Source organism: Rosa chinensis, chromosome 3, assembly GCF_002994745.2.
Source record: "Rosa chinensis cultivar Old Blush chromosome 3, RchiOBHm-V2, whole genome shotgun sequence".
NCBI lineage: Eukaryota > Viridiplantae > Streptophyta > Magnoliopsida > Rosales > Rosaceae > Rosa > Rosa chinensis.
In genome coordinates this window covers 11,352,642-11,366,148 of record NC_037090.1, presented here as the reverse complement: position 1 = coordinate 11,366,148, position 13,507 = coordinate 11,352,642, and the positions used below count along the sequence as shown (strand labels likewise).

At 41.5% G+C, this 13,507-nt stretch overlaps 2 protein-coding genes and 1 non-coding gene across 3 annotated transcripts; 1 reads left to right on the top strand and 2 right to left on the bottom strand.

Moving 5' to 3' along the window:
* Positions 1–7,760: 7,760 nt before the first annotated feature.
* Positions 7,761–10,056, top strand: LOC112195199 (fructose-1,6-bisphosphatase, chloroplastic). The gene is made up of 4 exons (XM_024335566.2): positions 7,761–8,292; positions 8,889–9,110; positions 9,276–9,782; positions 9,874–10,056. Exons 1-4 carry the CDS (start codon positions 7,861–7,863, stop codon positions 9,943–9,945), a joined length of 1,233 nt encoding a protein of 410 aa, XP_024191334.1. The 5' UTR covers positions 7,761–7,860; the 3' UTR covers positions 9,946–10,056.
* On the bottom strand, positions 8,375–8,447 carry TRNAE-CUC. Its single transcript has one exon. It is a non-coding gene; the product is annotated as a tRNA-Glu (tRNA).
* Positions 10,057–10,209: 153 nt separating the features above from the next.
* On the bottom strand, positions 10,210–13,203 carry LOC112195198. Its single transcript, XM_024335565.2, has 7 exons — positions 12,937–13,203; positions 12,587–12,845; positions 11,876–12,052; positions 11,051–11,786; positions 10,837–10,943; positions 10,664–10,723; positions 10,210–10,577 (listed from the first exon to the last, which is right to left on the bottom strand). The coding sequence occupies exons 1-7, from the start codon at positions 13,108–13,110 to the stop codon at positions 10,525–10,527; spliced, it is 1,566 nt and encodes a 521-aa protein (XP_024191333.1). The 5' UTR covers positions 13,111–13,203; the 3' UTR covers positions 10,210–10,524.
* Positions 13,204–13,507: the final 304 nt, after the last annotated feature.

Here is a 13,507-nt window from a genome sequence, read left to right as displayed (position 1 = left end):
AGAGAGAGAGAGAGAGCTTGGGTGAGCTTGGGCGTGAAGAGAGAGAGAGAGAGAGTGCTTGGGCGAGATAGAGACAAAGGAGCTTGGGTTAATTAGGGCTACAGATCGAGAAGTTAGCGGGGAAATAGAAATAAGTCCTGCGACGGCAAGAGGAAAATGCATTGCAATTGATTACAAAGTTACTACGGTAAAGATTTTCCGTCGCAAATGATAAGACTTAATTGCGACGGAATATTTTCCGTAGCAATAGAGTCTCAATTGCTACGGAAATCAATTCCGTCGCAAATTTCCAAAGCGAATGCAATTGTTTTTAGTAGTGCCACCACTAGGCTCTTAGTTTTGATTAGGCTTTGGTGAAAACCAAAGCCGAGCATTGCTAAGGCTTGGTGCCTTAGAATAACATTTTTATTCATTTTCTTTTTCTTTCCTTTGTTTGCTAAGTGTCTTTATTTCCGATTACCCAAGGATTGTGGGTTAGCCACTAATCCCCGTGGTACGATAACTTTGGGCATTATACTTCCCTATCTTGACAACGATACGTACGCTTGCGTAAATGTGTATCAAGTCAATTGTCCATGAGGTGGTATCAAAATACTCGGGATTCCTTGTAGCCCGAGAGGTTGGGCGTTATAGGTGGTTAGGGGTTGGGCATTTTAGGCTCATGGAGGTCATTCATGATGACAGACCCGTAACTGGTTTAGGTTTTAGGGATGAGAGTTGGGAGTTCATGTCCACCATAGGTAATTTCCGTATGATGTAATTTGGATTATTATTAATAAAGATTTCTTATTATAAAAAAAAAAAGTGATTGCCTGACTTGCCTCATCAAGTAACGCACTTTCACTATTAAAGAGAAATAAATTTTGTTTGCAAAACATAATTTAAAATAATTCGTGCCGACAACATATTCTTCGTCAAAAGTCTAAAAAATATAGTAACAATAGTACTATGAAATTTCTTCGACAACAATACTTTTAGCCACGAAATATAGTTGGCAACATTAGGACTATGATATGAAAATGGTTTACTAATAAAATTTACTTAGTAGAAAACCGGTTGGGCTAGACCATATATGGTCAATGGGTTAAAAATTATCATCTCTACCTTGAAGTTTTAACTTATTTCACTCAACTATAGTGTGCGACCCAGTAGTAACATCCTAACAATGGAGTAAAATGAATATATAACATGTTCACTGCACATAAAACCGCAAGTATGAGAATGGAAATGCTATAGAAACCATGTTGGATTGGATTAGGGAGGATGATTCAGAACATCAACATGCACTTGTACCAACATAAATGGATGGTTGGATTATATCACATATGTTGTAGAGAAACTGAATTTGAGAGGAATTTGCTGTGTATTCTCATTGATAATAGGGGCCTCTTTATATAGAGGATTACAATGCATAGAATCTCAATCATACAAGGAAAGTAATTCTACATTGATTAGGATTCTAGATCCTTCTAATTACATCCTATTACCACTAGGTCAAGTAACCTAGAGTTTGGGCTAAACACAAATTAGGTTTTCCTTCAACACTCCCCCTTGTGTTGCCCAAACGCGGTGCTTCTCTCGTTGCCTCGTTAAAAACCTTGCCGAGTAACAAAAACCCAGTGGGACAAAAATAACCTCGGTCGAAGGGGAAAAAGAGCACAACACACCCTTCACGATTCGAGACGAACATGTGGACATCTCCCTCTGATGTCTGCACCTCCCCCTGATGACTACGATCATGGGAGTTCAGATAATTTCCGCAAGTCAATTCTTGCCACATGTTTCTCGAACGTGGTATTGGGCAATGACTTAGTAAACAAGTCTGCCTCACTGTCCTCAGATCGAACCTAGTTCACTTTGATCTCGAGGAGTGTCTGTTGTTGCTGATTGGTGTTGTCGCTTTTGATGTAGCCTTGCCTCATTTGTTCAAAACAAGTAGCATTATCCTAAATGCTTGTAGGCTCATCTGTGGTAGACTTCAAACCACAATTGTTCGAACATGCGTAATTATGGATCCAATCCATATACATTCACGAACCACTTCGTGAAGAGCAATGATCTCTGCATTGTTCGAAGATATAGCGACTACGGTCTGTTCTGTAGACCTCTAAGATATCACGGTCTTTTCCCATGGTGAACACTTAACCAGTTTGGGAGCGACCTTTGTGTGGGTCAGAGAGATACCCAATATCAGCAAAACCTTCCAAAACACATGTCGTTTTGGAATGGGGATAGAGAACGCAGGCCAGCGTTGGCGGCGTTTCTGATGTGTGATGGGTCCGAATCCATCATCTCTTTGTAGGGATAGAACAAGCTCATATCATTCATACATCTCAAGTATCAAAAGATATCTGTTACACCAATCCAATGGCGTCGCGTTGGCGCAGAGCTATATCTAGCTAACAAGTTCACAACATACGAGATGTCCGATCTTGTGCATTGAGATAAGTACAATAATGCGCCTATTGTACTAAGTAAGGCACTTTTGCCTCTAGCACATCTTCGTCATCATCCTTTCGACGAAGAGGATCATTTTCAGGATCAAGACTACGGACGATCATGGGGGTGCTTGAAGGTTTGACCTTGTCAAAATGCCTAAGCATCTATCGACACGATGCTCAAGTTCCAAACCGAGACATAATCGTGTTCTCCCAAAATCCTTCATCTCAAACTCGGATTTCAAGTGTTCAACAGTTTCCCTTAACTCTTTAAGGGCTTCTAATGAAGATCATGTCCAACATGAACCGCGATAGAATCCGAAACTTGTTATAGAAACGCGTTGGCATATCCCTTCCCAATCAAGTAGTCACTTTAGTGAGCGTTTCAACCTCTTTGTAAACGCGCTCCATGGTCTAGAGCCACTTGACTTAGGTAAATGAAGTTCGCCATGAACCTTCATGTATATTCCGTATCTAGATCCCTATAGAGATACGTAGTGACCACATTTGTAAGCTGCATGTTCAGTTATTCGGAAACTACCAAACTGACAGGGTAGTGGAGTGCAATGACATCCATTACGAGAGAATATGTCTCATCGTAGTCGATTCCAGGGCGTTTTGTGAGAAGCCTTGCGCCATAAGGCGAGATTACCATCTCTTTTTCTCATCACGCTTTTTAACGAAGACCCATTAGTCAACAGGTTTTATGTTAGGAGGTGTTGGCATCTCTAGCTCGAAAACCTTCCTCTTCGTTAGAGAATCCATCTTAACCTGGATCGCATCTTTCCATTTAGGCCAAAAACTCTCTACGTTGGCATTCATTCTTCAACGGAGCGTGGTTCGATATCATCGGACACAGCAAACTCATGCGCAACAAAATGCGTAACTACATCATCAATTATGATGGAGTTTCTATCCCACGTCTCATGTACACTAGTGTAAGTTTCATAGAGCTCTATATTCTCAGGAATAGGGTTTGACATTGAGGCGTCCCCCAACGATAACCATAACCCGGAAGATACTCATGAGACGGATTTTGAGTCATGATGATTAAAGGATTGGAATGTGCCAAAGTATCATTCGAACCCACGGGCCTCCCACGCATCCTAGCTGGGGCCATGGCCTGTAACGCCAGAGTGCCACTCTCTTTGGCATTGGCACCATGCCTACCTTCGTGTATGGTGGTGCTACGTCCTCTCGTAGGGACGTTCTTCCTTGCAGGCATGTTTGCAGCATATTTGTGTGATCTCGTCACTTTAATAGGGATCAAGATGAGACATAGTGGGGACAGACCACGACAATTCCTGTCGTTCCTGTTGAACATTCGTGTTCTTATCTCCCCCTAACGACGGGAAGACTGTCTCATCAAAGTGACATCCGCAAATCTAGCGGTAAGGAGATCGCCTAGCAAGGGCATTTAAGTGGCGGACGATTGTTGGAAGCTCAAATCCAACGTAGTTGCCCATTCGTCTTGTAAGGACCCATCATAGAGCGCTGTGGCTGCGCAATTGGCACATAAATGGCTCACTTAAATGTGCGGAAGTACAAAATATGTGTACCCAGTCACTAGATGTAACGCAGAGGTACATTGAGTGGCGATAGGTCGTAGACGAATTAGCATAGCTGCATGCGATATTGCATCACCCCAAGCGGATGTAAGAAGATTGGTGCGCATTACCAATGTTCGGACTACCATCGTAGTCGTTTCCGCCAGACCAATTGGGTGTGTACATGGGAATGTGATGTCCAACATCAAACCCATTGCAATATCCATCGAAAGTCTTTCGATGTAAACTCTCTAGCATAGTCAAATCCAATTGACTGAATAGGATGATTAGGGGAGTGAGCCCGTTGTCACATGATATGTGCTAGGAGTGTAGCATAAGTAGCATTATGGCACAACACGTGACCGGCGTGTTTGCGTGTCAACCAACATCATGAAATATTTAAGCGTCCGCAAGTTGGTTGAATCAATCCACAAAATCCCTACGGATTCTTTGTAAGAACAGAATGAGTATTGTCATATCCTTTGCATAGGACGGTCTCAGTCCTAATTTCCATAAGGAATGGGCTTTGTAAAACGAGCGAGAGACCTTTGAAGCAACCAATGAGGATTTTGGTTAGGCCTAAGCGTCTGTAGCGCTATTGTGAAGCAAGTTGGTGATTGCAGCATCACCTAGGGCGCCATCACCATGATGGACGCCATCCATGGAGTCATGGATAGGGACTACGCCAGCCCTAGGCTGGTGGTGGACGAAGGCGGTGCCCTAGGCAGCAGCGTCGGTCACAGTTAGTCTAAGAATCAACTTTTGATTCATGCTTCATTTCGCTCGAGAGAAAAGATGTCTGTGTGAAGTCTTTTGTAGACGGATCATTATATCATGACTAGGATGATCTATCATGTCGTGACAAAGCCAATATGTGTCTAAATCCAAGAGATCTTCTCTCATAAGTTTATTGGATTTAATAGCTCGAATAGTGACATAAAGTCCACTAGAGAGACACATAAACGTCTCTAAGATGCGTCTTTGTTCGCAATCATTAGAGGTAATGCAAAGGAACTCATTTATGTTCTCTACATGCATTTTCGCATGGAATTCGTTGGCTATTCATAGGGTACTATTTGCCCTAAGAGCGTAGAGAGTTTTTGTGACAACTGTAATCAAGGTGCCATTTGGCAAGTGGAACTTGGGCTATTCCATGTCCTTAAATTAATACTGATGGTCTAGCCATCGTAGTCACAAAGTCATATGCTCAGAATCAAAATTGAGTCATAATGAAAAGAACTCGAAATTGTATTCATAAGCCAACGAAATACATCATTGTTTCTATGATCAAAGAAAATCTAATCCAATAAAAAGGAATATGGCAATCGCCTACATCTCTTGGAAAATAAAAAGACTTAAACAGAATTGGCGATCTATTGATCCCAGCCAGATTTGTAGTCTTCAACCCTTCACTCTAGATCATCTTCTTGATCTTCTTGTTCCACATAGTGAGCTTCTCTTGCTTCACAATATGCTTTGTAGGCGGTGACCAGTTCTACAAATGTGTGCCCAATACTCAGACACTCCACATCGAGAACATACATCTCTTTGCTCGAACTCCATTAATTGAGGCGCTTTGAAAGCGTCATTTAGATGGCTCTTAGTGTTGGTGGCGCCACCAACATGGCCAGAGGCATTGCCTCCCTCTCTCTTTCTACGTTTACCCCTTCGGTTCCGTGTTCGCCTATTTTGACGGTTACCTTCCCAAGTAGAGCAATTATATGGATCAGAATGTCCAGAAGTATACCTAAGATTAGGGTTTTGCTCTTGGCGCCCTCTCTTAGAGGTGCGACTATAATTGGATTCCGGAATATGCTCTGTTTCCACGGATCTCGAATTATAGTTCTTCACAAGGATATTGTCATGCTTTTCAGCGACATTTATAGCTCCAATGAGCTCATGAAACCTTGTGATCCGTCTTGCATTTACATCGATTCGATAGTTCTTAGCAACCATCAATGCAGAGACGGGGAAGGTAGAGAGAGTCTTCTCAATCAACATCGCATCTGTGATTTCTTTACTACAGAATTCCATTAAGGATTTAATGCGAAGTGCTTCCGAGTTATAGTCAAGAACTCACTTGAAATCACAAAAGCGGAGGCTATGCCATCTCACTTCTAGGTCAGGAAGCAAGGAGTCACGGACGTTGCCAAATCTTTCTTCGAGTGAGACCCACAGCCTTCTGGGGTCTTCTTCATTCATATACTCGTACTGGAGCGAATCATCCATATGACGAGTCATTAGGATGATGACTTTCGCCTTATTTGCCTCTAAGGCTGCTCTATTTGCTTCCAAAGCTTGAGCTTGCTCAACAGTTAGCATGTCCTGGCTAGGCTCGAGAATCATATCCAGGATTCTATCAGCCTTGAGATGCTGACGGATATCACGAACCCACCTGTGATATCCAGAGCCAGTTGTTCCCAATGGAGCAAAGTCCAATTTGTTCAGGTTACTCATCGTGAAAGAGAACAAGAAATTAGGGTTAGTTTCAGAGCGAAATAGGCTACCACGAAAACATATGAAATTTCTGAGCGTAATCGCTTCCAAGAAATTAGATTCCAAGAGATATTGGATTAGATCGAAACAATGATGTGTTTGTGGTCGATCATAACTTCTCAACAAACTCTAAGTTTGGAGGACTCTACAAGCTCCAAGCTTGGAGTGAGCGCGAACCCCCACAGTTCGGCTTTTGGTCTCCCCTATGTAGAGAAAAGTGGGGTAGAAGAAGGGATTTTGGAAGTCCCCGAGAAAAGAAAAAGAAATTAAAGGAAAAACTTCAAAAACGGGAACTTTTAGAAAAGTTTACCTTAAAAGATGGCCGGGGAAAAATGTCACCGAAAAGTACTGTAGCAGTGGTACTGTAGGAGCCGGAAGTTACTGTAGCTGACCGAAAAGTCGCCGGAAGTCGGCCGAAAAGTTGTCCAGAAAAGTCGCCGGAAGACTGTAGCAGCCGGGGGGGGCGCTGTAGCAGCCGGAAGTACTGTAGTTGATCGAAAAGTTGTCCCGAAAAGTCAACGAAAATACTGTAGCAGCGGGCACTGTAGCAGCCGGAAGTACTGTAGCCGCCGTAAGTACTGTAGCACGTTACTGTAGCAGCGGAGGTTTCTGGGATTTGAAGGCTACGATTATAGGGTTTCAGGGTTAGGGCTCGTGCTGATAACGTGTTGTAGAGAAACTGAATTTGAGAGGAATTTGCTGTGTATTCTCATTGATAATAGGGGCCTCTTTATATAGAGGATTACAATGCATAGAATCTCAATCATACAAGGAAAGTAATTCTACATTGATTAGGATTCTAGATCCTTCTAATTACATCCTATTACCACTAGGTCAAGTAACCTAGAGTTTGGGCTAAACACAAATTAGGTTTTCCTTCAACAACATACACTTTTTTATTATTAAAAAAAAGATTGATTGTAAATATCATAATAGTTGAGATCATCTTATAAGTATTTAGTCACTTGCACCATCAGTGCACAAATGAATTTCCATTGGATTAGACATAAAACTGGTTTGGTTTGGATCACGTACACCCCTACAAGCTACTTCGCAACGTGGTCCAAGAACTCGAGGATGGGCTTGGCCCAACCCTCCAACCCATCATCCCCAATGGTACTTCCACTTGTTACTTGTAATCTCTCTCGTCCTATGGACTCTCCAAGCAAAGGAACCATGATCACACACAAAACAGAACACCAGAAGATAAGTGGGACCCTAAAAATGAAGAAAAATAACAGAAATGGCTGGCTGCCAACCTCACAATCCCACACTCGATGCAAAACACAATCCAACCAAAAAGAACACAAACTGATCAAAACCCAAAAGAACTTGAAGAAAGGAGATAGTAAGACGCAGCTAATCACAAAACCAAAGCCATGGTTGCAGCAGCAGTAACTCCATCTTCGTCCCAACTCTTATGCTCGAGCTCTCGCTCCATTTCTCAGCTCTCTCCTCTGCAACAATGCGTCTTCGGCTCGAAAGCAACCAATGCCACAACCCCAAACAGCAGCAAGAGAAATAGGGGTGCCGGCAGCGTTGGAGTTAAATGCATGGCGGTGGCAGCTGAAACTGAGCCGAAAAAGAAAAGCGGGTACCAGATTACAACCCTGACGTGCTGGTTGCTGGAGCAAGAACAGAAGGGTGTCATTGATGCAGAGATGACCATTGTGCTTTCGAGCATTTCGTTGGCCTGCAAGCAGATTGCTTCTTTGGTGCAGAGAGCTAGCATTTCTAACTTGACTGGTATTCAGGGTGCTGTGAACATTCAAGGAGAGGACCAGAAGAAACTCGACGTCGTCTCCAATGAGGTTGGTTCATGCTTTGAATTGTTAATGTTTTGATAATTAGTGATGTTAATCGAAAAAAAAATAAAAGCTAGGAGAACAAAAATTCCGTTGCCGGGACTTGAACCCGGGTCTTTCGGGTGAGAGCCGAATATCCTGACCAACTAGACTACAACGGATTGCTGTCTGATTGTTTAAGAGAAAAATATATAAATCAAAACATTACTTTGTTGCTCCAATTTGATAGGAAGATGTATTCTAAAAAAAAAAAAAAAATTTGGTAGGAAGCTGTTACCACAAATTTAAATATATAATGGTACGAGTTTGAAGAGTTGAAGACATTGCATTCTGCTCCTACGAGGTTGGCTTCAAATTTTGATTCTATGCTTGGTCTTAGATTCAATGTGACTACAAATTGCATAGAACCATGTCCTTTTATTTTTTGACGAAGAACGATGTTAGTCCTTAAACATCAAAATAATAGAAATGAAATAGACTGCAAAAGTTGTTTGTTATTGAGCAATGAGACCAATTGTTCAGTCGGACCAAAACTAGAATGTCCCATTAATCTGTACTCTAACAGCCTTCATAATGTGAGTTTGATTATTTAGTATTGACAGGTTTTCTCCAACTGCTTGAGATCGAGTGGACGAACAGGGATTATAGCCTCTGAGGAAGAGGATGTGCCAGTGGCTGTGGAAGAGAGTTATTCCGGCAACTACATTGTGGTGTTTGACCCTCTTGATGGATCATCCAACATTGACGCTGCAGTTTCCACTGGTTCAATCTTCGGAATATACAGCCCAACTGACGAGTGCCTAGCAGACATTGATGATGAAAATGTAAGTCCACTACTCCTTTCTTTCATCTAATTTCATTAATATAACCGTGAGCCTCTCTCAACATAGTATAGTTTTAACACATCATTTGATGAACAAATTTAGTGATAGCATTATTGCTGCTATTGGCGGAGCTAATAACCGAAAATTTTATATATTGCATTGCAGCTTGACAGTGCTGCACAGAAATGTATAGTGAATGTGTGTCAGCCAGGAAGCAACCTACTTGCTGCTGGCTACTGCATGTACTCAAGCTCTGTAATCTTTGTGCTTACAGTTGGGCAAGGTGTATATGCATTTAGCTTGGACCCCATGTATGGTGAATTTGTTTTGACCCAAGAAAAAGTTCAGATACCGAAAGCAGGAAAGATTTACTCGTTCAATGAAGGCAACTATCAACTGTGGGATGACAAGTTGAAGAAGTACATGGATGACCTTAAGGACCCAGGTCCGAGTGGCAAGCCCTACTCTGCAAGGTACATTGGTAGTTTGGTTGGGGACTTTCATAGAACGCTTCTGTACGGTGGCATTTATGGGTACCCAAGAGACAAGAAGAGCAAGAATGGAAAGCTGAGGCTATTGTATGAGTGCGCACCAATGAGTTTCATAGTGGAACAAGCTGGCGGGAAAGGATCTGACGGCCATGCCAGAGTACTAGACATTCAGCCAACTGAGGTCAGTACAATCACTTGAGTATCATGAGTTTCTGCTTATCAATCTCTGTCTGAATTGAATGACTAGAAATTCCTCTCTTTTGTTTTGACAGATTCATCAGCGCGTTCCACTTTACATTGGAAGTGTAGACGAGGTGGAGAAGTTGGAGAAGTATTTAGCTTGATCAGAATATGACAGCAAAAGAGATTAATTTTGTTTATGAAGATAATGTTGTGTTGGAATTTTCCTCAAGAAAAAGAACACTCAATTAAAGAAAATGTTTACTTATGTTCCATGCCCGTGTCCAATTTCTTTTGCTCCTAGGATGTAACAATCTAACCAGATCTCATACTGAGCGTGTAGTAATTCACGAGGATAGTTCTTAAATTCAAAACTCAGTACAGTGAAAAAAACAGCTCTGTGACAATATTGCTCTTGAATTGAAACTTCCATGCTTAACATTTCAATCTCATAAACGAATAAGAATTCTATCAACAGATGTTCATGCTTCAATAATACCCCTTAGTCATATATGGACAAGCCTAGGGTGAGAAACTGTATGGTGAACAAGAATAAACCATTAGCCTAGTAAGCCCAGACTACAACAACCAGGGCATATTAGAAATATTATACTACCAAGAAACTTAATCCTAAGGAATTTGTGAGATGTTTGATGCTAAACCATAGCTTCTAAACATGGTTGTGGAATATTAACATAGTCAAAAGATCCTCTGTCAGTCTATCAGTCATTCCAGCAAACCATTCAGTTTATCTCAGTACAGTTCTCCTGATCCACAGAGTTTCCTCGCTTTTTCACTGCAATTCCAAAAGCACACAAATTAGTGATTGTAGACTGCTACATCAACATGAGAGAAAGCATAACAAGAGACAGAAAAAATTACCTGGGCTTATAATTCTGATAGATTTAGTTACAGACTTCATTGTTGTCATAGAATCAGGTCCTGCAACAACCCAGAATTGCTTTAGTACAAATAATATGCATAACAGTGTGGAAACTATAGCAAATAAGATTTTTTTTTTTTGGTAGACAGCAATACTTCAAGTGGTTCACTACCTTGTGCACCGGTGCCCTTCTCTGATATTACTTCTGTCACAGTTGATGAAAATTCTGACATAACTTGATTAGCCCCCTTATTACCATCCAGATTTTCATGAGATAACCTGTATAGATTTTGTAAGGCATAACAAAACATAAGGAAAGAAAATTCAATTGATTCAACAGTAGCAAATATAAGAACAGAGAAATACTTATGGAAGGTAGAGAATACCCTGAAACATTTCCCATGAAAGCACCCGAAGATGGTTGACAAGTGAAACCAAGTTCTCCATAATCAAGATCTAGTTCACCTAACATGTCAGAGAAGTTAAAATCCACCCCTAGGGCTTCAAAATTGGGCATATCCATGTCAAAAATATCAACTTCCTTTTCAGAATCAGATGTAGAAATTTCATCTCTGATTGGTTTGTGGGTTGATATATCTTCAATGATTGGTTTGTCAGTAGAAATCTCGTCAGTAATTGGTTTGTCCAAACCCATTGGCACATCAGAGCAATCAAAGTTTAGCCTCCCTTTTACATGCTCCCTCCTACTTGAGATCCTCGAGTTTGTCTTGGCAGGTGAGGAAGAAATGCAATGGTTTGTTTCCACAGTGTAGCAAGCTTTGTTAGGGGTCAATGTCACTCTCTTGGATGAAAATATAGTGCAGCAATTAGCACTGATTTCAGGAGGAGAATTGTTATCACTGTGGGTAAAAATGCCAGAATTCTCAACAGGAGACACAGATTTATCACTTTGAGAGGAATTTGCTCGTGGAGGTGTTTGAGGAACAGAAGAATTGGTGGTATTGGAAATCGAAGGCTGGAACAAGCATTTGGCCACAGTGGATCCCTGAACCAAGGAGCTGCTGGGAGCAGAGTTCTGTAGTGATGATTGAACATCTGAAGTGGGCAGGGCACTTCCTTGGTTATTAAGTGCACTACCTGATGCTCTAAGTGTTCCTTCACCTGCTAATTCAAAGATCAATAAGAATATATACCAACTAACATAAATCAGATGCAAAGCAGCTCAACTATGAACAACATACAGTACATACCTTTGTTTGGAATCTTACTGGCAGATGCTTTGCCGCGAGATCTCTTAGCAGCATGAGGGGCATCAGCAACAGCGTTGGTACCCTTTCTCTTAGTTGCAGGTGGGTTACTTATGATTGGTGAGCAGAAATTTGCAGGCCCCATGTTGGTGTTGGTGGGTGTGACCACTGGATGAACAACTGGTGTTTGGTGCATAGGAAGTGCAATGAGAGGCCATTATAAACAGTACACATACTAAACAGTTGGCATATAGATACAATCATGACTCATATTGGATCATAGAGTGCCTTGCGAGCTTCTGTTAAGTTGCTAACTCATATGGTATAGTCCCCAATGGGTTTAACAAAATGTAATATTTCCAAGTTGAAATTGGTTCATCTAAGCTCTCACATACAACACAGCATCCACTTAAAGCCTATTCTCAAGCACCAACGCAATCAGATACAAAAACAAAATCGAGAGGCGGCAATAGAGAACATAAACACCGAGTAGCAATCACACAGTCACGTTCAATTTACAGGTTATAGTCGGGATTTGTAAGCTTCTATTAATTGATTAACAATGGGTTCAAATAGGTTGTTCAAGTAAACAAACCGAAGCATCCACAAGTTCAATGGGTGCATTTTAGCTGTCAGGTACCAGAATCAACATCCTCTACATTCCCAATTCAATTAAATTTTCTCAAATACAAGCAGATGGGGTTAGGACTATACCTGCAGAAGACCCATTAGATAGGCGAGGCTGAGGAGCCATGAGCATCTGTTTCGGCGCCGCATCGGGAGCTCTGGAGATTTGGGGGTTTCCACCAGCATTGTAAATGTTCATGGAATTCTGCAACCCATTCAAAAGCGTCTGAACCCTGGTCTTCTCCTGCTCCACCCGAACCTTCTCGTGGTCCAGCAACACCTTCTGCTCCTTCAACGCTATGTACTCGTTCAGAATCTCAGACAGACTCAGCAAGCTCTTCGGCACCTGAAAATTAAAAACCCTAAATCAGAAAAAAAAAAAAAAAAAAAAGTTGGAAGATTTCAGTCCAAATTGAAGGGGAAAAAGAAGTGGGTACCTCTCGAATGGGGGACTTGGAGAAGAGCGAGGAGGCTTCGGTTCGGAAAACGGAGCGGGCTTCGGAGTAGCTGTTATCGGAGAGGTACTGGTCGACGAGGAAGGCGATCTGGACGGGGGTGACGGTGCCCTTGCCGAGAGTCTCCGACTTCTTGGCTTTAGATTGCTTGGCCATTATTGTGAAATGGGAGAGAAGAGTAAGTAACCGCCGAGGAAAAATGAAGGGGTGGAGTTGAGATCTGACAGAAATGAAAATGAGGGGGCGGAGTCTAAAAAGGAGGGAGTTTTGGAGAGAGGGATATATGGAGGGAGATGAGGAATTGGGAGGCGCGGGAGTTTTTTGAAATTTTTGTGTTCTCCGCCAAGTGTCAAATATAATTTTATTGGGAGGCCACATGATGCATATAATTTTATTTTCTGGTACACATGGAATATTGGAATATGAAAATTTGTGTCGGAAATTAAAATTTCTTTCTAAATACACATATAGAACTTCTATATATATATTTTTCAAATTATATTTGGTATATATAGACGTTATCTTTGTGTCTTTTTTTTTTTTTTTTTGCTAA

Bases quoted from the DNA above. Each gene is read 5' to 3' on its own strand.
- LOC112195199 (XM_024335566.2), top strand. From the start codon at position 7,861: ATGGTTGCAGCAGCAGTAACTCCATCTTCGTCCCAACTCTTATGCTCG. The intron at 8,293-8,888 runs GTTGGTTCATGC...TAGTATTGACAG, and splicing joins TCGACGTCGTCTCCAATGAG to GTTTTCTCCAACTGCTTGAG. The intron at 9,111-9,275 runs GTAAGTCCACTA...ATTGCATTGCAG, and splicing joins CAGACATTGATGATGAAAAT to CTTGACAGTGCTGCACAGAA.
- LOC112195198 (XM_024335565.2), bottom strand. From the start codon at position 13,110: ATGGCCAAGCAATCTAAAGCCAAGAAGTCGGAGACTCTCGGCAAGGGC. The intron at 10,944-11,050 runs GTATTCTCTACC...AAATCTATACAG, and splicing joins TTCATGGGAAATGTTTCAGG to GTTATCTCATGAAAATCTGG. The intron at 10,578-10,663 runs GTAATTTTTTCT...TTGGAATTGCAG, and splicing joins TATCAGAATTATAAGCCCAG to TGAAAAAGCGAGGAAACTCT.